The sequence below is a fragment of the Oratosquilla oratoria genome, chromosome 3 (assembly GCF_046742065.1).
Source record: "Oratosquilla oratoria isolate Oo_2021 chromosome 3, ASM4674206v1, whole genome shotgun sequence".
Lineage (NCBI taxonomy): Eukaryota > Metazoa > Arthropoda > Malacostraca > Stomatopoda > Squillidae > Oratosquilla > Oratosquilla oratoria.
The window spans coordinates 42,029,462-42,053,989 of NC_134779.1; the positions used below are offsets into that span (position 1 = coordinate 42,029,462).

The 24,528-nt window shown below is 41.4% G+C and overlaps 2 protein-coding genes across 2 annotated transcripts in view; one reads left to right on the plus strand and one right to left on the minus strand.

Annotated features, from left to right (window-relative positions):
* The first annotated feature begins 942 nt into the window (after positions 1-942).
* On the plus strand, positions 943-22,923 carry Phb2 (prohibitin 2). Its single transcript, XM_076180305.1, has 8 exons — positions 943-1,159; positions 10,480-10,600; positions 15,787-15,928; positions 16,408-16,491; positions 18,052-18,177; positions 18,816-18,923; positions 21,327-21,404; positions 22,365-22,923. The coding sequence occupies exons 1-8, from the start codon at positions 1,033-1,035 to the stop codon at positions 22,542-22,544; spliced, it is 966 nt and encodes a 321-aa protein (XP_076036420.1). The 5' UTR covers positions 943-1,032; the 3' UTR covers positions 22,545-22,923.
* Positions 10,607-24,528, minus strand: part of LOC143022208 (uncharacterized) — a 70,134-nt gene continuing 56,212 nt past the window's right edge. Inside the window, exon 2 of the mRNA XM_076180320.1 lies at positions 10,607-14,615. Coding sequence (XP_076036435.1) covers positions 13,284-13,967 — 684 coding nt within the window. The 5' untranslated portion in view covers positions 13,968-14,615 and the 3' untranslated portion in view covers positions 10,607-13,283. The remainder of the gene's footprint in view (positions 14,616-24,528) is intronic.

Consider the following 24,528-nt stretch of genomic DNA (forward strand, 5'->3'; position numbering starts at 1 on the left):
GGAGTTCTGGGTTTCATTAGCCTAGGACGGTTCACTTAATGAGTTGTCCCATCATACCCCTCCCCCCTCTTTGATTTATTCTCACGCTTGCCTTGGAGGGAAGGCGAGTGGTCCCGAGATGTGATACAAATCGCCTGGACTTCGGTTCCCCAACTGCAGCTATCTTCCCCCTCCCTTCATCAATCACTTAAGGTACGTGTTACCCACACCACCTCATCTACCACCTTCTTCCACTGTCCAGGAATTTGCGTCAACCATGGGGAATTAAAGAGTGAAGGAAAAGCAGGAACGATAAGTGATCGACAATTTCCTACAAAGACAAACTTTGTACGATGAGATGGAATGATTTCTGACTAAAATTGAGAATACTTAGACTAAGTAAGGCACTGTCAACCAATTAATCCTAAACTCTCACAACAAAAAAGCTGTGAAAAGGGACTCGTAAAACTTTAACTCACTTGAAAAGGGAGCAAAAATACAAATAAGTAATCTTTGGATGCTTTAAGTTTAAGACTTCCAACGCTTTCACAAAGTGAAGGGAAATTAATAGCTAAAGGGTCAAAAACAAAAAAATATTGGAAAACTTCAAGCAGTGTGTCACAACGCCAAAGTTGTAACACAGCTGAATGTAGCTGTCGGTTTGTAAGAACATGATGGTTGATGGAGCCATCCTCTACTATGGGGAGTAGATTTTCCTCATCCTAAATCCAATATAAATGCATATGTTGAAAACTGAGAAAACATAAGTTTCTTGGCAAAAAAGAAAAAAATCATCCCTTCGCTGTTAAAATTATCTGATGGCTTTCAGTTTTTTTTTATTATTTTGTAACACAGGATTGCGGATATTGCCGTGAATACAATTATTATTATTCTAACTAATTTAAATCTAATATTTCACATGATGCACGCCAAATAACTTTATTAAACTTTACAATGGAAAAAGAACCAACGTCCCAGCCATAATCTTCGTTGCTGATAGGATGCGGGCATGTGAACCAAAGGCATAGAGAAGTTACATCAGGTTTTACAAACATGGCCGATAAATTAAATGATCTCGCAGGGCGACTGGGAAAGGGACCCCGTGGTTTAGGCACAGGACTTAAGCTTCTAGCTGCAGCTGGGGCTGCAGTCTATGGCATCTCACAGTCTATGTACACAGGTATGTTTATGGAAATAAATCGTCTGCAAGTTCCATTCAAGGCCCGGCAGTTCTGTTTACTTTTAAGAACTTCGTTATTCTCCGGGTTGTAGATGTACATTATCAATGCTTTGTTAGTAAATGATTTGAAAATACATTAAAGTGAATAGATACATTTTAAGATTAGGTAGGCTAACGTGTATTTTATATATACTAAGATGAGTCGAACATATATACGCTTCCGGCTTGGGTTTTGCTGCTGTTTTGTGCCGTCACAAAATCTGTACTTATTGACATCCTTACAAGACAGAGTTACATAGGTTTCTCTAATGATTGGAGAGTAATGTACACCTAAAGTACTTTGTAGATAACTTTTTGCTTCCATCCCTTCTGCCATATTCAAATATTTCCAGTACCACCTCCACCTCTTTGGCACATTATAGGTAAGGGCACAAAATTTACATTTTTTTTTAAATTCTTAAATTATTGTTGCATATGAAAGGCAATCGTATTAGAAACAAAATGCTTTTTAAATTTTTGAAATAGCAAAAAAATAAGCGAGATACGATTTTTTGAATTATTTTTTTAGCCCGCATTTTTGGCTGGACTTCACCATAGCAAAATGTTAGAATTAAGGGTGGTCATTTGTAAAGATTTCGGTAAAGAAATACATGTTAACTCTAAACCACTGGTCCAATTTTATTAAAATTCGGAATACTTGGGTTTTAAGGATCAACAAATCACATGAGTATTCCAAAAACAATGCAAGACATCTCCATTATACCATATTTGAAGTTGTCAATTTTCAGATTATCATAAATAAAATCCAAACCCCTGGCCCAACTGACATGCAACTTGGCATTTATAGGTTTTATGGGTCAATAATACACCTGAGCATGTCGATAACATTGCAGGACCTTCTTCTGACACCATTCTTACAAATATCTATCACGTTGCCATGGCAACTGTTGTCAATTTAGAAATAATAAAATCCAAACCGCTGGCCCAACTGACATGCAAATTGGCATGCACAGGTTTTATGGGTCCAAAAATATCCTGAGCATGTCAAAAACAATGCAGACTTTCCTGTTACTCCGTTCTTACTGACACCTATCATGTTGCCATGGCAACAATATGTCGAATAGGCATCTAAGCTTCAAGAAACTTAGATTGCACAACTGCGCTATTACCAACGATTTCAAAGTTGCTCATATCCGGTAGAATAGAGGCTAATAAACAACATTATTAGATTCAATATTATATGATTTAGTTTCTTGCCTTTACACTTTTACTCGGAAAACTAATTTGCCAAGGCTAATATAAAAAATTGCGTTGAAACCGGCAAGAATTAGTAAAGTTTTGAAGAACTGGGCATAAACTTGTTTAACAACAAGATAATTTTAATACCCTGCGGATGTGCTGAACGCTCCAAGCATTCAAACTAAGCCAAACAAAAATAAAAATCCAACGGGGCGCAAAAGATGGCGATATCGGCGCCGCGCATGGTTTCGCGCGTGACCATATGCCTACATGTGATGACCCTAAGCTCAAACATCAAGTGATCAACGATCTTAAGCTTCTCATTTCCGGGAGAAAATAAGTTGATAAACATGTTTATATAAATTAAAATAATATTTAGTAATGCCTTACCTTAATATTTTTACTCGGAAAACTATGTTGCCAAGTTTGATAACCAAATTTCCGTTTAAATCGCTGAAAATTTGTTTCTATTTTAAGAATTGGGCATACATTTGCAAAACAACAAGGTAACTTGAATATCTTGCGCATGCGCTGAACGCAGCAAGCATTCAAACCAAGCTAAACGTAAAGCTAGTGGGCCGCAAAAAATGGCGATGTAAACAGTACATGGTCGACAGTGGCGCCGCGCGTGGATTGGCGCGTACCTACACATTATTGTTCTAAGCAGTTGTAATTATTGACAAGACACAAAATGTAGGTACGAGCACAAATTTTTCTAATGGGGTTTAACCCTCAAATTCTTGTTCCTTATGGAAGACTATTCCATTAGTTAGAAACTATGTACGGTATTTGTTGAGTTGTGTACATGGATGAGATATACTAAATAGTATATAGTATATCTCGTCCATGTACACAACTCAACAAATACCATACATTGTTTCTAACTAATAGAATAGTCTTCCATAAGGAACAAGAATTTGAGGGTTAAACCCCATTAGAAAAATTTGTGCTCGTACCTACATTTTGTGTCTTGTCAATAATTACAACTGCTTAGAACAATAATGTGCCACAATTAATATCTAATTTTCTGACGTTATATATTATAGCGTCAGAAAATTAGATATTAATTTGGAAATCATAATACATGAATGTAATATGCAATTTTCTTGGCAGAAATAAAAATATACAATACCATGATACAAGTAAATATACTAATGAATGAAGTCGCTAGCATATGATTGGGATGCCATCTTGTCGTTTGTCAAGTGTTGTCTGCCTGGTCCAGTTGAGGCCTGGTCGCCCTCGGTACTTCCGCCAGTACCTCGTGAGGTATATATTCTTGAAGGAATGCTATGGAGCTGAAATCTATGTATTCCTTCAAGCTATGAAAAACCTATATATACCCTGCAATCGAAAAGAGTGACTGAACAGCCGTCAAAATCCGTGACGACGACGATCCGGATGACCTTAAATTACAGGTACTGATTTAATAAATACACGTTAGGTTAGACGAATTTACCATCCTTTCATTTCTTTGACGTCGGCATTTATCATAACAAACATGACTTACCATTTGTCTAGCACGACTTTGTTACTTACGAAATTTGTTTTAGCAACTTTTTTGTTTATTTCTGCCAAGAAAATTACATATTACCTTGATACATTATAATTTACAAAATTAATAATTTTCTAACGCTATATTGCGGCCATGTACACAACTGAACATTTACCCAAAATACTTTGAAAATTTGTAGTTGTGCCCACCTATCATTCCTATTACTTAGTTGAATTTAGAGGGTCTTCCTCATAGCTGTGGTGGTCCACTACTACTTCCAGCCCTAGCATCTTTGGTATTTGTTCAGTTGTGTACATGGACGTGATATAGCGTTAGAAAATTAAATATTGATTTTGTAAATAATACATGAATGTAATATGCTATTTACTTGGCAGAAATAAAAAACCCCGATTTCCCACACTTCCCCCCAGATCGTTCGGGAGATGTAGGCATAAGTGCATAACTTCAACACTTAATTACTTCAAAAGTACGCATTTGCGATGGAAATGATGTACACCATCGTTCATATCACAACATTTCTCACCAGAAACTCATAAGCCACATATCAAATTGTATGGTTGGGTGAAACTATAAATTGTCCAAAATACCTTGCTACAAGCAAATATACTAATGAACGAAGTCGCGTATAGGACTGGGATGCCATCTTGTTGTTTGTCAAGTGTTGTCTGCCTGGTCCAGTTGAGGCCTGGTGTATGCCCTCGGTACTTCCGCCAATACCTTGTGAGGTATATATTCTTGAAGGAATGCTATGGAGCTGAAATCCATGCATTCCTTCAAGCTAAGAAAAACCATTATACCCCACAATCAGAAAGGGTGATTGAACAGGCCGCCAACATCCATGACAACGACGATTTGGATGATCTTAAATTACAGGTACTGATTTACTAAATACAGTAAAACACCGATTATCCGAAACGAAAGGGGGGAAGCCTCTTTCGGATAATCCAGATTTATCAGAAATATATTTCGTGTTGACATACTTTGTGTGTGTGTGTCCTGTGCCTTCCTCCCCCCCCCCCTCTCTCTCCATCAGTCTCAAGTCATGGATGGAACACAATTTTTTTTTCGTGTTGACGTACACACCTTATATGTAACAGAGAACTAGAATTATTCCATACATATATCTTCCACTATCCTGACGAACACAATAAAGCAACTCCGCCACTCCCCGCCTCCGCCACCATCACTCCACAACCCTTCCACTCCCCACCTCCTGGTGGTGGAGTCAGAAGGAAGGGTTGTCCATTGCTCCATCTTCACTGTCCAAATCAAAGGTAGACAAGGAGGATGAGGCACTTGATGAAGGGCGAGAAGACTGGGTGGACGAAGGTGTTCTTGGCCGAAAAAACGAGGTGATAGAAGTCTGTTTGGTGCAAGACAGCTGTTTGTCGATGACGTCACTCAGTGCTGCTCGCATCATCGGATACAGTTGATTGCTATTTGAAATGTCCCCAGGTCGCTGGTCAAGAAACTGAAGCACTCCTTCGATGTGGGACCGGACTGTTGCCAAAGACATGGAAGGATCATCGTAGTCATCATCATCATTGTCATGGGCATCACTTCCTCAGCTATTTCTTTGGTTGATTGGAGAGCGTAACCTGGGTCCCCCTCATCCACAGTGAGCCACTCCTGGACGTCCTCCTCTGTAACTGTCTCGTAATCACCCAGGGCCTCCTTCACCTCTCGCACCTCCCTGTCGAATCCTTCAAACACTTCTCGCATATCCTCATGGCCTCGTAGCACGGGATTCCAGGCATTGGCCAATGTAGAAGGGGGCACCTGTTTCCAAGCTTTCTCAAGGTTGTAGATTGCTGTCTTCAGGTTATACCTCTTGAGGTTTGCTATTGTCCTCTGGGCTCTGGTGTCTCCTTCTTCCCCCTTGAGCGTCACACACACAATTTCCTGCATAAAGTGCCGGCGGAAGCGCATCTTTACTGCTTGTATGACGCCCTGATCCATTGGCTGGATGATTTGAGGTGGTGTTGGCGGGCAAAAACATGCAACGGATCCTGCTGTCTCGTGACACTAAATCCTCTTTGGCAGGGGCATTGTCGAGGAGGATTAAAGCCTTCACGTTGTGTGGTGTCGTCTTCAGTTCGGTGATCTGGTGCTTGGTGATGGAAGGGACAATGATCTTGTGAAACACGTCCTTGAAAATGCCAGAGGTGAACCAAGCCTTTGCTGAAGAAAAATAGTGGACAGGCAGGTGGTCCATGCAGTCCTTCAGTACACGGGGCCTCCTTGATTTCCCAACCACAACTGGTGTAACCCGGTGTGTACCGTGAGCATTAGCGCCAAACAAGACAGAAATGTGGCCCTTGTCCAGCTTCCTTCCTGGCACGTCCTTAACAGCTGTGCTTGCCTGTGTGTTGTTGGGCAGTGCCTTCCAGAATAGTCTGGTCTTGTCAAAATTGTAGAGTTGATGGGGTAGCAGTCCTTCGTCACTCACTAATTTCCAAAATCGTTAATGAAAGGCTCCACAACATCGATAGCAGCACTAGCAGTCTCTCCACAGACCCTCTTGTTTGCTAAAAGATGACGCTTTCTGAACCTAACGAGCCACCCAGAAGAAGCTTTGAAGTCATTTATACCTAAATCGTTTGCCAGGGTTTCCGCCGCAGACTGTAGATCTACACCCCGCACTGGCAATCCAGAAGATACATGCTGTTGCTGCCACTTGAACAACGCCTCGTCTAGGTTTTGGTATTTACCCAGCTTCATGGTCCTCGGTCCTGAATCTTTGTTCTTGTGGTGGAAGACTGCTGGGAGATGCCTCTGAGTGAACTGCCTTAACTGTGGCCCTGCCTTTTTGATGTCCGTAAAAGTAGCATTCCCAATGCCATATTCGTGGGCGATGGACATTCCCGATTGACCTGCCTTCAGCTTGTCCAATATCTCCAGCTTCTGCTGTATGGTAAGTACGACTTTCTTCCTTTTCCCGGTTTCTTTTGGCATGGTGATGTAGAAAGAAGTGAGGTCGAAGCACAGGTAGAACGCGACTGCCCAGTGTGAACTCTGTGACGCGACTGACGATGTAAACAATGAAACCAAACAAATACACGCTATGCTAAACAAAGTAGTACGCTTAAAACGTATTCATTTTAAATGTTCTTATCAATTTTAAATGTGTTAATATAGAACATATGTAGTTACTTTTATTTATTTTCATATTTTTGATGTTTTATAACGTGTTAGTATAGAAAAAAATAATTTTAATTGCATTATCCAAATCAATTTCGGATAATCGGGGTTTTACTGTACATGTTAGGTTAGACGAATTTACCATCCTTTCATTTCTTCGATGTCGGCATCTGTCATAAAAAACATGGCGTACTGTTCGTCTGGTGCGAGTTTGTTACTTACGAAATCTGTTTTAGCAACTTGTTTTTTATTTCCACCAAGAAAATTGCATATTACTTTGATACATTATAAATTACAAAATTAATAATTAATTTTCTAACGCTATATCGTGTCCATGTACACAACTGAACATTTACCGTATCTTCTCTCTGGAGATCTATCTGGTCAGGTATGGAGTTAGAGGCTGCTCTGCAGTATTCTGTATATCCAGGTACATGAGGCTTATCTGGTAGTTCCTTTAAGAATCTGTTAGGTGTGTCTTAAGGTGGTAACAGGGCAGCTGGTGATATCTCTGTGTTGGAAGAGAGTTGAAGATTCTAGGGCCATTGACATTGTATGTGAAGCTGGTGGCTAAGAGTCTTGATTCTTTCAGGAGCTTATCTAGGAAGTGATTTCCTGTCACATTTGCAATCATTTCTGTGATGTAGTAATAGAAAATTGTTAATTTTGTAAATTATAATACATCAATGTAATATGCAATTTTTTTTTGCAGAAATCAATAACAAAAGTTGCTAAAAATTTACTAATGAACAAAGTTACAGTGGTTGAATATGTTTTGATAGATGCTAAGGTCGAAGAAATAAAAGGATGATAAATTTGATTATTCTAACCTAACCTAACCTATGTTTAGTAAATTGGTACCTGTAATTTAAAGGTCATCCGGATTGTCATCGTTGTCATGACACCCACATATGCTGATCTTCATGGAAACATCACAGTTTGTTACATTGCCGGTAATTAACCGTGGATGGCAGAACCCATTGTTCTCTCAAATACTCTAGAGAAGCCTTGTTGTCTTTATAACACTGTTTGTTAACATCACCTGTAGTGGGAGAACAACTGGTGCACAAAGTGATGTCCATCATGTAACTGACATATCAGCTGGACCGGGCAGATTATTAACACTACAAACAACAAGGTGGCGTCCCAATCCTATGCTAGCAACTTCGTTCGTTAGTATATTTGCTTGTAGCAAGGTTATTTTTTCTGCCAAGAAAATCACATATTACGTTTATGTATTATAGTTTACAAAATTATTTAATTTTATAATACTATGTTGCATAGTGAGTGGTGGGATGAGGAAGCAAAGAAAGGTGTAGAAGAGAGAAAGCAAGCTTTCATAGATTGGGTACAAATCAGGATGCGGGAATCATGAGAGGTACAAAGTAAAGAGAAGGGAAGTTAAGCATAAGATAAAGGAAGCAAAGAGGAGAGCAGATGTGAAATGGGGTAAAAGTATGACAGAAAATTTTGAAAGCAATAAAAAGATGTTTTGGAAGGAAATTAAAAGAGAAAGGGGAGGCGAATCAAGTATAGAAGAAAAGGTAAAAGGTGCAGATGGAGAGATAATGGAAGAGAAGGCAGTGAGACGAAGGTGGGCAGAGTATTTTAGGGAGTTGCTGAATGTGAAGGAGGATAGGGAGGGAAAGGTAGTTGCAGTGGGAATTGCTAAGAAAATGAGTGAGGAGTGAGGAAAATGGAGGAGAGATAGGGAAGGATTAAGTGAAAACAGCTGTTAACCTCTTCGATGCGATGACGCCTATGCAGGCGTCATGAGGAGCAAGTGGGTACGCGAGGATGCCGATGTTGGTGTCTTGATTAAATTTTTTGTAGTCGCACCTGCGTGACCCCCATACTCTGTAACTGGCTTCATCATATTTTCTATGGTTATCAAAATTCATGGGTGAAAGAGAATTAGCTATATAAGCGGTAACTTTATTTTTTATAATACGGGTATTATGACGCAACATCGCACATCTGGCTAATGCCTGTGAGATTTTGGCCCGTAGTGAAGGGGTTAAGATGAGAGCAGGTAAGGCACCTGGTCTGGATGGATGCCATGCAGAATGTCTGAAGAAAGGAGGTACAGTTATGGTGGACTGGCTGGTGAGGTTATTTAATGTTTATTTAAGAGAGGGTAAAGTGCCAGAGGACTGGAGGAGTGCCTGTATAGTTCTGCTTTACAAGGGAAAGGGGGACAAGTGTGAGTGTAGTAAGTAGTATCGGAGGGATCAGTAGCTTGAGTGTAGTTGGGAAGGCTTATGGGAGGGTCTTGATTGAGAGGATTAGGAGAGGAACAGAGGGAGTAATTGGTGAGGAACAGTGTGGGTTTAGGACAGGTAGGGGATGCGTAGATCAGGTTTTTGTGGTAAGACAGATATGTGAGAAAGCTATAGGAAAAGGTAAGGATGTTTTTTGGGCTTTTATGGATCTGGAAAATGCTTACGATAGGGTAGACAGGAAGGCACTGTGGGAGGTACTGCAGATATATGGGATAGGAGGAAAGCTGTTAAGAGCAGTCAAGAGTTTTCACAAGAGTAGTAGAGCTTGTGTTAGGATTAGAAATGGAGAGAGTGAATGGTTTGAGGTAAAGGTGGGACTTCGTCAAGGATGCGTTATGTCGCCCTGGCTGTTCAATCTTTACATGGATGGGGTGGTGTGAGAGGTGAATGCAAGGGTAGTGGGTCAGGGGATGGAGATGATTAAAGAAAATGGAGAAAAGTGGGAGGTGAGCCTGCTGTTGTTTTCGGACGACACTGCACTTGTAGCAGGATCAGAGGAGGTATTGAGGAAGTTAGTGACAGAGTTTGAGAAGGTGTGTGAAAGAAGGAAGCTGAAGATAAATGTGGGCAAAAGTAAGGTGATGAGATGTACAAAGGGAGAGAGTGACAGCAGGCAGATATATGGGATAGGAGGAAAGCTGTTGAAAGCAGTCAAGAGTTTTTGCGAGAGTAGTAGAGCTTGTGTTAGGATTAGAAATTGAGAGATTGACATTTTACAATTTCTGTGGTTATTAACACTGAGGTGAAATAGAATGAGTATTACAGCAGTAACTTTATATATTATAATGTGCATATTGTGATGCATTATTAAATCATTGCATATCAGGCAGTCTACATTGCTTGCATGTATTAAACTTCATGAAGTTAATCTACTCACTCCTACCCAGTCTTCAGTCTTTTATGTAGGAAGTGTCATCCACATCCCTCTTTACACCTCTCAAGGCAAAGACAGTTCAGTGAGGTACAGTATTTCTGCAGCACGGCCCAGAGATATAGTGCAGAAGAAAAAATAGGGAGTGGTTAGAAATGGATTTGGAAATGTGTGGCTGGAAGGAATGTTCTAGTCTGTTCCATGAATTTCTGGAGTGGAAGAGGAGGGGTAAAGTATTTTTGCCAAAACTAATTGCAGCTTTATCTTTCAGTTGATGGTGGTCATCGTGCTATTATATTCAGTCGCATTGGTGGGATCCAGCAAGAAATTTATAGTGAAGGATTACACTTCAGAATTCCGTGGTTCCAGTACCCAGTAATCTATGACATCAGGTATGTACATATTACATGGTCTGGTTTATTTAGGTCCTAAAGCTGAACTACAGTTTGGTGGGCCTGATCAGCATGATTAATATAGTCACTGTTGCTAACAATTCACCAGTGGTCCTGCCCTTATGGATAATATTGCACTGCTTCCAAGAGATATTTTTGGTGTTGGTTTAGCAAACAGGGGTAAGGTATATTTGGGAATATAGTATTTTTCATATATGTATACCAAAGGCTTTTTTCCCCATACAACAGAGGTAGCCAAAGTCAAAAGGCATAATTCCACTCCCACTCACCACCCCTTCTTTCCTCTTTTCTTCTCTCCTCCTGGATGATGGGTCATCCCTACATCCAACTATGGAAAAATTAACACTAGTGTTTATATCCTGTGGGGGCAATTACAACACTGTCTCTTGTAGAACAGTAAGGAGAGATGATAGGTATTGGTGTTGTTTGACCTAAGGTTAGGTTTAGTGTGATTGTGAAGTGAGAGAGTAGGTGAGGGAGTATGAGGTTGTTGTGAGAGCTAGTAGGATGTGTGGGGATTGGGATACTCTATGGACTAGTGGGAGAGTTGTTGTTGTTGTTGTCATTCCCTAGACTGTCTGTCCGAGCAGTCCCGTCTCCCCAAGGAATGCCATAGCCGAAACTGGGTTTTCCCACAAATCCTTTATAGAGCGTATGTTGTGTTGTTTGCGTGCATGATTGTGTATAATGCAGTCTTCCATTATGTGTTGTATGGTATGGGGTGAAGTGTTACATCCTGGGCAGCTGTTCACAACGCAGTCATCCAGCCTCTTCTGGTAGCTTAGAAGTGCTGGGTGGTGACCGCACCGCAGTCTGGCCAAGTGGACTCTGTCCTTTCGTGGGAGAGAGGATTCAGAAGGGTGGATATCAGGGGGTCTGGCATGCAGCAGTGTGTTGTCTTTCAGTGTGTTAATGGAGCGGTGAGTGATATGATTATGAATATGTTTCCGGAGGCTGGTATTTGGTGGTTGTGGAGGAAGAGAAGAGAGTATCTGTGCGTGATAAAGGTCTTTGGGTGTTGTTTTAATGTTTCTTGGTGTGTGTGTGTGTCCTGCTATGTAGTGTAGCGGGTGTAATGTGTTTGTGGTGGCTGGGCAAGTGTTTGTGTGCCTCTCATGTCGAGGTGGTCCTTGACTTTGAGGACTTTTGTTTCATGGTGTAAATGGTCTGTAGGTGTTGTATTTGTGCAGCCTGTAATTGTTTTTAGGGTTTTTTGTATGATTTGAAGGGTGTTGTGGTGTGTCTCACTGAGATTAGGAGCCCATGCAGGACTCACATAATTCAACACTGAGCGTATGCATTGTTTGTATATTGTTATATTAGTTTCTTTGTTTTGTCCAAATGTTGTTCCAGTGATTGACTTAAGTGCGTTAAGTCTGGGTGTGCATTTTTTTTTATGTTTGTGATGTGTTGTTTGAAAGACAGGATGTATCGTATGTTACACCAAGAATTTTCGGTGTGTTTGTGTGTGGTATTAGAGTGTTGTTGATGTAGAGATGAGGTATGTATTTGTGTTCTTTTGTCCAGTTGGTGAGAAGTGTTGCTGTAGATTTAGTTGGAGCTATTTTGAGTGTGATGAAACATGTGTTGAGTGTGTCGAGGTATGGCTGGATTATTTCTGCAGCTTTCTGTGTTACGATGTGTGCATGTGATTGTTATGTCGTCTGCGTAGGAAGAGATTTGTATTTCTGAGGTGTCTGGCGTGGGTAAGTCATGCATGTATAGATTAAATAGTGTGGGGGATAGAACCGAGCCCTGTGGTACTCTGTTCTTAATGTTTCTGATGTGCGATGATTGGCCATTATATGACACGTAAGCATTCCTACCTGCCAGATAATTGGCCAGCCATCTTTTGGTGTTATTGTGCATGTCTGTGTTATATATTTTATTTGTAAGGTTGTGGCGGGGGATAGCATCAAAAGCTTTACTAATGTCTAATGTTATAAGAAGTGTTCTTTGGTGGGGCCTATCTGAATTGATGCCATCTAAAATTCTTTGTGTGAGGTTTATCAGAAGAGTGTTTGTGGAGTGTAGTGGCCTAAAACCGTGTTGTGAGTCAGCAAGGGGAATATGTGGTGTGACAAGTTTAAGTATTAGGCGTTCAATGACTTTAGAGGGGGTGCAGAGAAGTGTGATTGGACGGTGCGATGTTGGGATTGTTGGGTCTTTGTTCGGTTTTGGAATGGTGATTATTTTACCATGCTTCCAGATGTCGGGTATAGTGTTGTGTGAATAGCTGTAGTTTGCAATGTTTGTGAGTGCATGTATACCTTGTGGTCCAATGTGTTTTAGGTGGATGTTGCTTATGTTATCAGGGCCACAGGCAGATGAGTGCTTGAGACTATGTATTATGAGTTTTGTCAGACTGTCTATGAAGGGTATATAGTCTGAGTCTGTGGGAAAGTCTTTCTTACGTCGAATGGTGCGTCGGTCGTCAGGGTGAGAAGTGAGATGGCTTGTCTGTGCAAAACGACGTATGAGTGCGTTTGCTTGTTGTCTGTTTGAGGGTAGATTATCTGTTGTGATTATTTTTGCGTGAGAGCGTGTAGTGTTACTGTTGGATAGTGTAATGCTGTTGAGTGTTTTGTACAATTTGCTGGTGTTTTTGTGATCAAGTGTATTGATAAAGTTTTGCCAATTTTGTGTTTTTTGTTCATGTATTTTATTGGCAATCAGTGTTTAGTATTTGTATTTGGTCTGCTATGTTTTGAGGGATAGGTGTGGGGGTACCGTGTTTAAGTGTGTCACATTGTCTGATGAGGCTTTGGATTTCTGGTGTGAAGTTGGGGTTGTGTGATTTTCTGTTGCCTCTAGGGATGTATCTCTTGTCTGCATTTTGTATGATTGTATTAAAAGTGTGCACAGCATTGTTTATGTTTGTGATTGGTGTACTGTTAAGTGTTTCAAAATGTTGTTCTGTCTCTTCAGTAAAAGCTTCCCAGTTAGCTCTCTTGTAATTGGTGTAAGTGTGTCTGTGGCCGACTGGGGTGCGTCTTGTTTTGGTGGTGATGATTGGAAGGTGGTCAGAGCCAAGGGTTCCGACCACTCTCCATGATGTTGTTGGGGTTAGGCAGGGGGAGCAAAAGGTGATATCAGGAGAGGAGGGAGTGTAGAGGGCTTGGTGTGGGATATGTGTATGATTATGTGTGTTGTTCATGATAGTCAATGAGTCAAACTGAGTCTGTATATCAAGCCCTCTGTCTGTGTCAGGGTTGTTGACATACCAGGCAGACGACTTGGCGTTGAAGTCTCTACCCATGATCAGGTTGGGGATTGAGGCTAGTTGGCTAAAATGAGGCCTGAAGGTGTCTGGAACTGTGGGGGATGATTGGGGGGGAATGTACATGTTAACTATTGTCAGTGTTGATTTGTTGCCTGTGCGGATTCGAATGGATTGGATTTCTGTTGTGTTATCTGTGGTAGGGAGGAGAATTTTGGTTGTGGCACTTGTGTCCACAAAACAGATGGAGTGGTGGATCAGGGGAGTACTAATCGGGGGTAAGGGCAGAGGGAAATTGTGAGTGGGTGAGGGTGCTGGCTGTGGTTGGGGAGGTGGGAGTGGAGTTACTGGAGGGCAGGTAGGACATGTCCAAGTGTTTGTGTATTGGTTTGTGTCAGCAAGTGTTGTACAAGTGAGGTGGGCCCAGTTTTTTCACATATTGCACTGAACTGAGCCCTTTGTCTGCTTGAAGTAATGGGTTTAGAGCATGTTGGGCATGTGTATTTTGTGGTGGGCCCAGGATTGCTCTCTACATCTCCAGCTAAAAGTAGAAGAAGAGGGGTGATCACCGGAAAATCACCCCTTGGTGCAGAAAAAACGTAATATTGCATGTTGGGAAAAAGGATTGTGGTACTCCCCAAGGTAGGCGTAGCTCCTCTTGGGGATCGGTGCCACCTGCGTAGAGCCGGTGGCCAGGGGTAGTTGCTGCCGTTTGGCCCCCAACTCTTGGGGTTGGGGGGTGGTCCCACGACGTAGACGCTGCAGCTCCAGGACCTAGTGGGAGAGTTGGCTTCATTCATGTGGTGGCCATGTAAGATGAGAATGCTCTGTTCTCATATGTGGAGGTAGTGTCATTGGCCGTGGGGGGCTTAGATACGGTGGCAGATCAGGCACTAACTCAACGTGAGAATATGGCAAAATTAACCAAACTTAACTGAGCCACACAGAAGGTGCTTCTTCTAATAAGAGGACAGAAAAAACACCAACAAACTATTCTTGGGAGTAGATACTTTCTAAATATTGGACAGGAATTTGGGTGAGCTTTATATGCTTGTACATAAATGCCTTGGTGGATTAAAAAGTGTAATGAGAAATAGACATCTGGGAATGGATGCTAAGAGGAGGCTTATATGGAGTGATTGTGCCAACAGCAATGTACGGGGCAGAAACATGGAACATGAGATAGGAAGAGAGAAGGAGTTTGAATGTGTTTGAGATGAAATGTCTGAAAAGTATGATAGGGGTTACTAGGCTAGAGTGAGAAATGAGGGGAGGAGGAGAACAGGGGTGGAAAGGGAGCTGGGAGATAGGGTTGATGGAAGAGTATTAGGATGGTTTGGACACATGGAAATAATGAGTGAAGAAAGATTAGTAAAAGAAGTGTGGAAGGCAGAGGTGGAAGGAGTGAATATGAGGGGGCGTCCTAGGATGAGATGGATGGATGGGGTGAAAGGGTCATTACAAAAGAGGAATGTCTGTAGAGGAAGGACGGGAGAGGACAGAAGATAGGGGTGAATGGAGAAGGGTTGTGTATAGATGAGGCTGTGATGCATGATGGGGGGTGAGGAAGTATGTATGAGGAAAAAATTTGACACTGCCCGAAGGGATTTCTCCCTGTCTTCTCCTTTCCTGCATGAGGGGACGGAGAGGGGGGTCACTGAATATATGAAGCGGCCTTGCTGTGGATGTGCTGTGTCTTGTGACACTGCTTCTGACCCAGGGCAGTGGACAGGATGCAGGGATGACCCGTCATCCAGGAGGTGCCAAGATAGGAAGGAGGGTGGAGAGGAGTGGAATATATGGGAAATGAAATGGGTGGGAATGATTTCTATGCCTTTTTCTTTTTGGCAACCCCCCCGTGTAAGGGGGAAAAAGCCATTGTTATATGTATGTATGTATTATGTGCCATCTTGCACAGCATATTTCAATACAAATTTATTCCCAGAGCAAGACCAAGGAAGATCAGCTCCCCAACAGGTAGCAAAGACTTGCAGATGATAAACCTTTCCCTGCGAGTCTTGTCAAGGCCAGATTCTTTTTCACTCCCATACCTTCACCAGACTCTTGGTCTTGATTTTGAGGAAAAGGTATGTGTGTTCAATTTGAATACAGTTGGTGTTTGTGTCAATTCTTTAAGCATTGGTTCTCCTTTAAATAGAATGACCATTCATTTTTCTATGTGGCATGTTATGTTAAATACATTAGTACTAGTAATGATTCTTCACTATTGAAAAACTTTGTAATTTTTTTCCTTGATTGTGTCTTGGTTATAGATATTTGTCTAAGAATTTATAGTTGGAAACTGAAAAAAGTGCTAATATGCATTATCAGTGGACAACTCTAAACCAGAAGGGAAATTGGGTTTATCAGAGGAAAGCAGGTAACATCTTTAATAATTAAATAATACCTTGTAAAGGGGAAGGGCTGCTGTGACTTAACATTTAACACCTTGTTGAACTCATTGTCCTTTCGGTAACATTTCCATCAGGGATAGGAATTTATTCATGTAACCCAGAAGTGATACTAGATGTTTGATTTCCAAGAAATGATTTTCGTTTTATTACAGGTCTTGCCCTCAATCTGCAATGAAGTGCTGAAGAGTGTTGTCGCCAAGTTCAATGCAGGGCAGCTTATCACCATGAGACAAGAAGTGAGTTGCTACTTTGTAAAGGGAAATTGGAAAGTGCACTAGTGTTGCAAATAACAATTGGTTTCCTTCCCATGTCCCTTCCATTCTTATCCACCAATGCAAAACCTTTGGCTATAATGCTCTGGGTTTACCTCCCTTGTTCACCTCCGTCTAGAAGTGCAGCCTCAAGAGGCTAACATTTAGTCTCCCTACTGGACCCAAGATCTCTCCTTTATCGTCTTTAAATGCATTTCTTCCACCTTTTCACACATGGAAAGCAGACAATGTGCAACTGCTCCTCTCTTACTGCTTTGAGTCAGTGACAGTGAAACAGTCCCATACTAACACAGACAACAGACCAAAGTTTCTTCCCAGAGAGATCTATAGGAGGGGCTAGGGATCACTGCTGGTCAGAATGAAATTTAGCCACAATCACATATATGCCTGAAAGTCTGTTCTCTTGTGTCCAGAGGGTTACTGGGTTTAGTATACTCACCATATGCACATCTGAAACCCATACAGGTCCATACAACCATGACAACAACCATGATGCAGACCCATACTGATTTGATAAAACCGTTCATTCTTCTTTCCAGACCTCCAGAGTGGAGGTGGAAGTAGAATGTAAATTGAAAGAAACAAATAAGTGCCTTATAGGATTAAAAAGTGTAATGAGAAATAGACATTTGGGAATGGATGTTAGGAGGAGATTGTATAAAGGAGTGATTGTGCCAACAGCACTGTATGGGGCAGAACCATGGAACATAAGGGAGGAGTTTGAATGTGATGAGATTACTCGGCTGGATAGAGCGAGAAATGAGGAAGTGAGGAGGAGAATGAGGGTGGAAAGGGATTTGGGAGATAGGGTTGATGAAAGGGTATTGGAATGGTTTGGACACAAAGAAAGAATGACTGAAGAATGATTAGTAAAAGAGGTGTGATGTGCTGTGTCTTGTGACATTGCTTCTGATGGGCAGTAGGTGAGATGCAGGTATGACCTGTCATCCAGGAGTAGCCAAGATAAGAGGGAGGGGGTGAATGGGAGTGGAGTATGTTGGGGATGGAATGGGTGGGAGTGGATTTGTGCCATTATTTTTTGGCTACCTCCCTTGTAAAGGGGAAAAAGCCTTCAGTATTTGTATCTATATACTAAGAACTTTTCCCCCTTATAAGGAGGTAGCTAAGTCAGGTGGACATACCTTTTCCCACCCATTTCACTCCCCCTCCACCACCCTTTCCAACCCTCCCATCTCAGCTCCTCATGGATGATGGGTCATCCCTGAATCTGCTAGATGGGTCAAATACAATGCAGCAAGACACAATATATCCACAGCATGGCTGCTTCACTGAATCTGCCCCCACCCCCCCACCCCTCCAGGCACTCTTGTAGAAAAAGATAAGGTAGGGAGAAAGCCCTTTGGGCTGTGTCAAAATATCATTTGCGCACAAGCACCCCTACCCATCCCACCCATGCATAATAGTATAAAAAAGAAAAAGGCATAAAAGGGTCTGGGAGGAGTTTTCTAACTAGAACCTTAAGGTTTGGGTCTTTACTTAATAATGTTCCTCTTCTCTGCTCAGGTTTCGCTTATGATTCGCCGGGAATTGGTGGAGAGAGCCAGGGATTTTAACATGATCTTGGATGATGTATCAATAACAGAGCTTAGTTTTGGTCGAGAGTATACGGCAGCAGTTGAAGCCAAGCAAGTAAGTGCAAGAAAATTTGATTTGAGAGATTATGTACATCTTAGAATTATTGCCTATTTTTTGTATATCTTTGACCTTTTAGTTATGTGTAACTATTTAGATATGTTAAGATTGGCAAACTCACCAGTTGATATATAAGGGAGATGTCACATCAGTGCCCAGATGTTTTTCAGTTGAGGGGTGCCATAAGAGATGATCTTGTACCAATTCTTAGACCCTTATTGTTCTGTTGAGCTAGCCATAATATATCTGATGCAGTTTTGTCCTTTTATAGGCTCATTAGGAGGTAACTGTTGCTATATATTAAAGAGATTAGTACCTTGGACCTTATACCTGTTCAATTGGTACAGAAGAGGTTAATCACCATAGGTTTCAAAGAGGTGTCTGCCAACAAGTATATCAGGAAGGACAACATGTGAGGATGAAGTCCTTGTTGGTACATGTCACTAGTTGACAAGGTTCTGGGTGAAATACTGTACCAATTAAGATTTTGTCCTCGAGTGTTGCTTTTCCTAACATGGGTTTTCCCCTTTGCTATCGAAGGGATTAACAGCAAAATAAAGAACCAGGCACTAACCAGAATAATGGAAGTACATCTGGATAGAGAAAGAGTTAATATCTGTCTCTTTTTGGCATAGGTGGCACAGCAAGAGGCACAAAGAGCATCATTCATTGTGGAGAAGGCCAAACAAGAACGTCAACAGAAAATTGTACAGGCTGAAGGAGAGGCAGCAGCTGCTAAACTGATATCCTTTTATAATTTATTCCTTGTTTGTAAATTTGAGCTGCAGTTAGCTTTCCTTGTTTTGATCTGTTACTCCATATTCCATTTGTTTATCTTGATGCAATTTGCTATGTGTATGAGAATGGTGGCAATAGCATGTCTGAACTTGATTCCATTGGTGTCTAAGAAGTACACCTTCCTCTCAGTTCCAAGGCTTCCACCTTTCTCACTTTCATAAACCCCAAGAATACAATTACGCCTACATAGGCATCATGAGGTGTAAGTGGGCACATGAGGATGCCAGCATTGGCGTCCTGATTATATTTATTTTGTAGTTATAGCTGAGTAACCCCAGTATTCTTTGAACAGGCTTGATGATGTTTTCTGTGGTTATAAACATTCAGGGTGAAAGAACAAGTATAACAGCTGTAACTTCATACTTTGTAACTCACATCATCATACATCAGGCAACCTGATGTGTGCATGAGTGTTCGGCTTGTATTGAAGATGTTAAAGGTGAATCTCAGAGTGCTGGTATTCCATCCCAGGATAAAATCCAGAATTTCAAACAGGACAGCTTAGGATTAGGTTATTGGCTGTGTCCAGGTTTTTTGATGCTCTGTCGCTCTTGTGGGAGGGTTCCTGTTCACCACTTCAGTACAGATATAATTCTTTCATGCAGCGTCGGATACTTGATGTATGATGATTTGGTGATGCATCACAATACTCTTGTTATAAGATGTAAAGTCACTGTTGATTTTTTGTTCTCTTTCACTCCTGAGCAATAATAAACATTGGAAATGTGATCAAGCCAGTTCACAGAATTCAGGATCACTCGGTATAACTACAAAATAAATATAATCAGGACGCCAATGCCGGCATCCTCATGTACCCACTCCTACCTCATGATGCCTATGTAGGCATCATTGTGTGGAAGAGGTTAAGTAAGTCACTGTCAATTGAGGACATCAATAGTCACAGATGTGAACAGACTTAAATACTATATTAAAACAATGATGTTACCTAGTTATCAAATTTTCAAGTGATTTGTCATATATAGGTGTCACATATCAGACTATGACAACTGGGATATTGAAAGGAATAGGCACTCTTGGTGTGGGATTATAGATCTATCTATATCTCTGTTTGTATTTAAGTCATGAGAGGATGTTGGCTAACATTTTGATATAGTGTGGCCTCAGGTCCCACATGATGCCAGGAGAACTGACATACATACATACATATATATATATATTCCCCCACATGTACATCCATAACTCTTCCTACTCTTCTCCTGGTTACCACTATATAGTCCATTAAAGCCCTATCTACCACCCTTCTATCCACCATCCTCTCCCATATGTACTTATGCTTGACTTCCCTCCGAAACACTGTATTTGAAATGAAATCCTAAAAAGAGCTTTGAATGCAATGGTCATAAACTCAAATGCCAATAGAATGTTCATGATCAGCAGGCCTATCTATCTGTATACCAATGACTTGTCTTCTTACCAGGGAGGTGACCAAATTCAAAAGGCATGTGCATTTCATCCCCACCCATTCCACTCTCATCCACTACCATTCCCTTCCTCTCATCTTGGCTCCTCATGGATTACAGGTTATCCCTGTATCCCATCCACTGCCCCACTGGGTCAGAAGCATTGCAGCCAGACGCAACATATCCACAACAAAGCCACTTCACTTAATTGGTGACCCTTGTCTCTGTCCCTTCATGCAGAAAAGTAGAAGATAGGAAGAAATCCCTTCATGTTGCGTCAAAGTATCATTCGCACATAACTACTCCCTAACACCCCATCCCCCACCCACTCCCTTGCATCAGTGTCAACAGTACACAGCCACATTCCACTCACCCCTGTCTTTTCAAGGGCAAAAGAATTGAGAACCTCGGAGCCACTTGTAAGATAACAATGATGAGATATGCGTTTGCCTAACCTGGACCAGTGTAACTCTGACTCTGCCCCATCACTTCCCCCTGAAGCCTTCGAATCTTGTCACTTATTGTCAAAGTGTAATCTAGTGATGTAAAACGAGGGCAAGAAGAGTATCATCATCTTCATCATCTTACTTTAGGAATAGTCTGGTGTTGGAGGTCTTTAATGATGGACAGGAGTTTTACCTAGGTTGCCACTGGCTTCATTGTAATTCAGGTAATCTTTAAGTCTATGAATATCTTCTCAGGAAGTATCCACAGATTAAGAGAGCTGATAACATAGTGTCAACTGTAGGTTTGCTTATTGGAATGTATGGTCGTGATGGAGTGCAAGATTACACTGTATTCTAGCATGTGAGGATTCTTTAGTAATCTGAGATTCTGCAGGTGTGCTAAGAGGAGTCTCCTTGTGTGTATGAATTTATTGCAATGTGAGATTTTTCTTCAGTTTGGTTTTCCTTAACAACTGATTAATTAGGACAGGCCATTGCCATCAACCCTGGTTTTCTGAAGCTAAGGAAGATCAAGGCAGCAGCCGGTATTGGAAAAACTGTAAGTATAACATTGGATTGTGTGGTAATTTTATTTATTTTTTCCAATAGCTTTCTATGGGCTCTAACATTGGATTGTGTGGTAATTTGATTTATATTTTTTCCAATAGTTTTCTATGGGCTCTATTTTTATAGAGCCACCATATAACAAAATCTTTCATTCTCTGCATTATCTTGAGGGGGTACATGCTTGTTCTTGGCCACCCTGTACAATGTGAGAAAGGCCCTTCAAATATACAGTGTACAAAGGAATGTGCATAACCAAAAGGGGAAAAATGCGATTAAGCAATGTTGAAGTTCCAGATGGAACCAGTTATATTGCAAGCCAGTGATAAACTTGGGCAATTGTTACATATAAATATTTTACTAAAAGTTCAGCATAGAAGACAAAGTACTAACTCTGGCTGCACTCCCGGGTACGTTTGTGGGTGGGAGGTTGGACCCCCCTGGACATTCGTTGGGTAGTTGGTTCCAGTCAAACATGTATTCCACCTCACATCTGCTTTTTATTTTAGCCTCCTTCACATTACATTTTGCCCCCCAACCACTGTACTCCATACTTTTATATTTCTTTGTATCTTTGCATACATATACCAAGGCTTTTTCCCCCTTACAAGGGAGGTAGCCAAAAATCTTTGCAACCATTCCCTGTATGTGTGCCTCTTTTCTACTCCAACCACACTCCCAACATCATTCCTTCATTCACTGCCCTTGTTCCCATTTATTCTACCATCTTTGCACACTTTAGTACATCCTCCATGAAACATCCATAATTACTCTATCACTCCCTTTCTTATCCATTACACTTCATACCTGTAGTTTTGCTTAGTATTCTTTCTCTTACCTCTTCCCCCATAACTTGTTTATTTTTAGCAGCTCACTGCCATCTTTGTTCCTAAATCATGAGTTATCCATTGTCATTTCCTTTTCATATGTAATGCAAATATTTTTTTCACTTCAGATTGCCCAGAGCCAGAACCGTGTGTTCCTTGGTGCTAACACACTAATGCTCAACATTAATGATAAGTCATTTGATGACAATGTCATTCGAGTGTCAAGACAATCTCCTGCCGTTTCGAGCATGGGTCCAGAGATTACGGTGTCACCACCAGAATCTGAAGAGAAGGTTGCTGAGGAATAGAGAAATAAAAACTAATAGAAGAGTGAGCATAGATCCAAGAAAGTATTTGGAAAGATTAATTCAGTAAAGGACTAGAGAAAAAGTTGTTTTCATGTTAAATTATCACATGCAAGACGAAGCTGCTTTAGCAGAAAAGAAATTTTCATGAGCAGCTCTTGCACTAGCCTTTGTCTTGGCCCCCGTCTCCCACACAAGGGAGAAAAGGCCATTGCTTTATACATATACATAAGCCTTATAAATCTGCATATAAGACTGCAGGAATTGCTTAGCTGTACCTATGTAAAATATGTGCTTATTTCTGCTAACAGAAAAATATATTGCCAATGGTATGTGTACAGAGGGAAGCCTATTGTTGTTGTTAATAAAACTGTAAGTCATTTCACTTGTTTTAGCTTATCCTAGATCTATTTTAAATTTTCAACCATGCAAAAGTAAAGTATTGTAGGGGAGTATTCAGCATGAAAAATCTAATTAGATTTTTGACTATGAATTGTCTTGTTGCATAAATGAGGAACAAGGATGTGAGGGGAGTTGAGGTGGAAAGGGAACTGGCAGTAGGCTGATCAAAGTAAATGGGATGGTTTAGGCACATGCGAATAATGAGAGAGAAGCTAATAAAAAATGGAAGACAGGTGCATGATGGTATGTACTTGTATGGTAAAAATATGCCCAGTAGCATACTGCCGATACTTTATACTTTTAATACTGTCCTGTACCACTTTTCTGAGTATATATTTCCATTTTCACCCAAACCTCGCCCCTTTTGGTAGGGGAAGGAAGAATAACTGCCACAAATTTACCACTTGGGTCATGAATGGTGACTAAAGCAGGACAGAGGATGGGACTAGGCATCCTGCCCTAAGGGGTAAATTCTTGTGATAAGTCAATGTATAAGAGTCTGTTTTCTAGACAGCTATAAAGTTTGGGTCTTTTAATGCATGTGGGTGTGGTACAGATAAGAGTAAAAGGGAAGAGAGTATGTGAGAAGGAAGATGGATATATTGGTATTGAGTGAAACTATGTTGAATGGGAGGGGTGAGTTGGGAGTGTACTGAGGAGGGTATTGGGAGAGAAGAGGTAGCTGTACTACGAGGGGTGATCAGAAAGTAATGACAGTCGGACTCGTAGCTGAGAGACTATAAGTGTTGGGGGGGTGGGGAGCAAGGGGCAGCAAGTGTTGCCTGTTACATGTTTGAGCTTGTCGCTGTTTGTCTAGCTTGCATTTTATCGTTGCACTGTGCGATTGCGTCATTGTTGGTTTGCCTCTCTAACCGGAAACATGGATTTTTCGAAAGAAGGCTGCAGATTCTACACCTTCACAAGGTGGAAACTCTGGAAAAAAGCAACGGAGATCAGAGAGGAATTGTTGCAAGCTTTTCCCGAGTCTACTCCATCACTGGAAACTTTCCCGCTGGATTTGAGCTTTCGCAGCCGGAAAATTGCAGCTAGAAGATGATCATCGTCCTGGCCGCCCTCGGACATCCGTGACCGAAGCAACGACGGTCCGTGCGCGGGCCATCATTGACGAAGATCCAACTGTTACTCTTCGATTCTTATCCTTGGAGCTCGGTGTCAGTTATGGGAGCGCACATGACATCGTGCATGAACACTTAGGGCTGAGGAAGAAGTGTGCTCGATGGATACCTCATTTGCTTACGGAAGAGCAGAAGAGCGAACGGGTGCGGATTTGTTGTCTATGGCTGGCTGAATTCGAGCCAAATGGTCCGAAACGGTTCTCAGATGTAGCTACCGGAGATGAGTGTTGGATTTCTTTCTTCACCACCAGAGACAAGCAGTCTAACATGGTGTGGTTGAGTGATGAAGAACCTCGACCTCAGATTCTGAAGGAAGGATTTCGCAGCAGGAAGCGCCTTTTCACCATCTTCAATTCACAAGGGCCAATGTGTGTGGATGTAATGCCTCAACAGTGTACTATCACAGCCCAGTACTACACTGATCACGTCCTTCCTCGAGTCCTGGAATA

What these genes read in the sequence shown, in the direction of transcription:
- Phb2 (XM_076180305.1), top strand. Translation starts at nt 1,033, where the DNA reads ATGGCCGATAAATTAAATGATCTCGCAGGGCGACTGGGAAAGGGACCC. An exon ending in GTCTTGATTTTGAGGAAAAG is followed by an intron (nt 15,929 to 16,407) that starts GTATGTGTGTTC and finishes GTTTTATTACAG; the next exon opens with GTCTTGCCCTCAATCTGCAA. An exon ending in CAGCCGGTATTGGAAAAACT is followed by an intron (nt 21,405 to 22,364) that starts GTAAGTATAACA and finishes TTTTCACTTCAG; the next exon opens with ATTGCCCAGAGCCAGAACCG.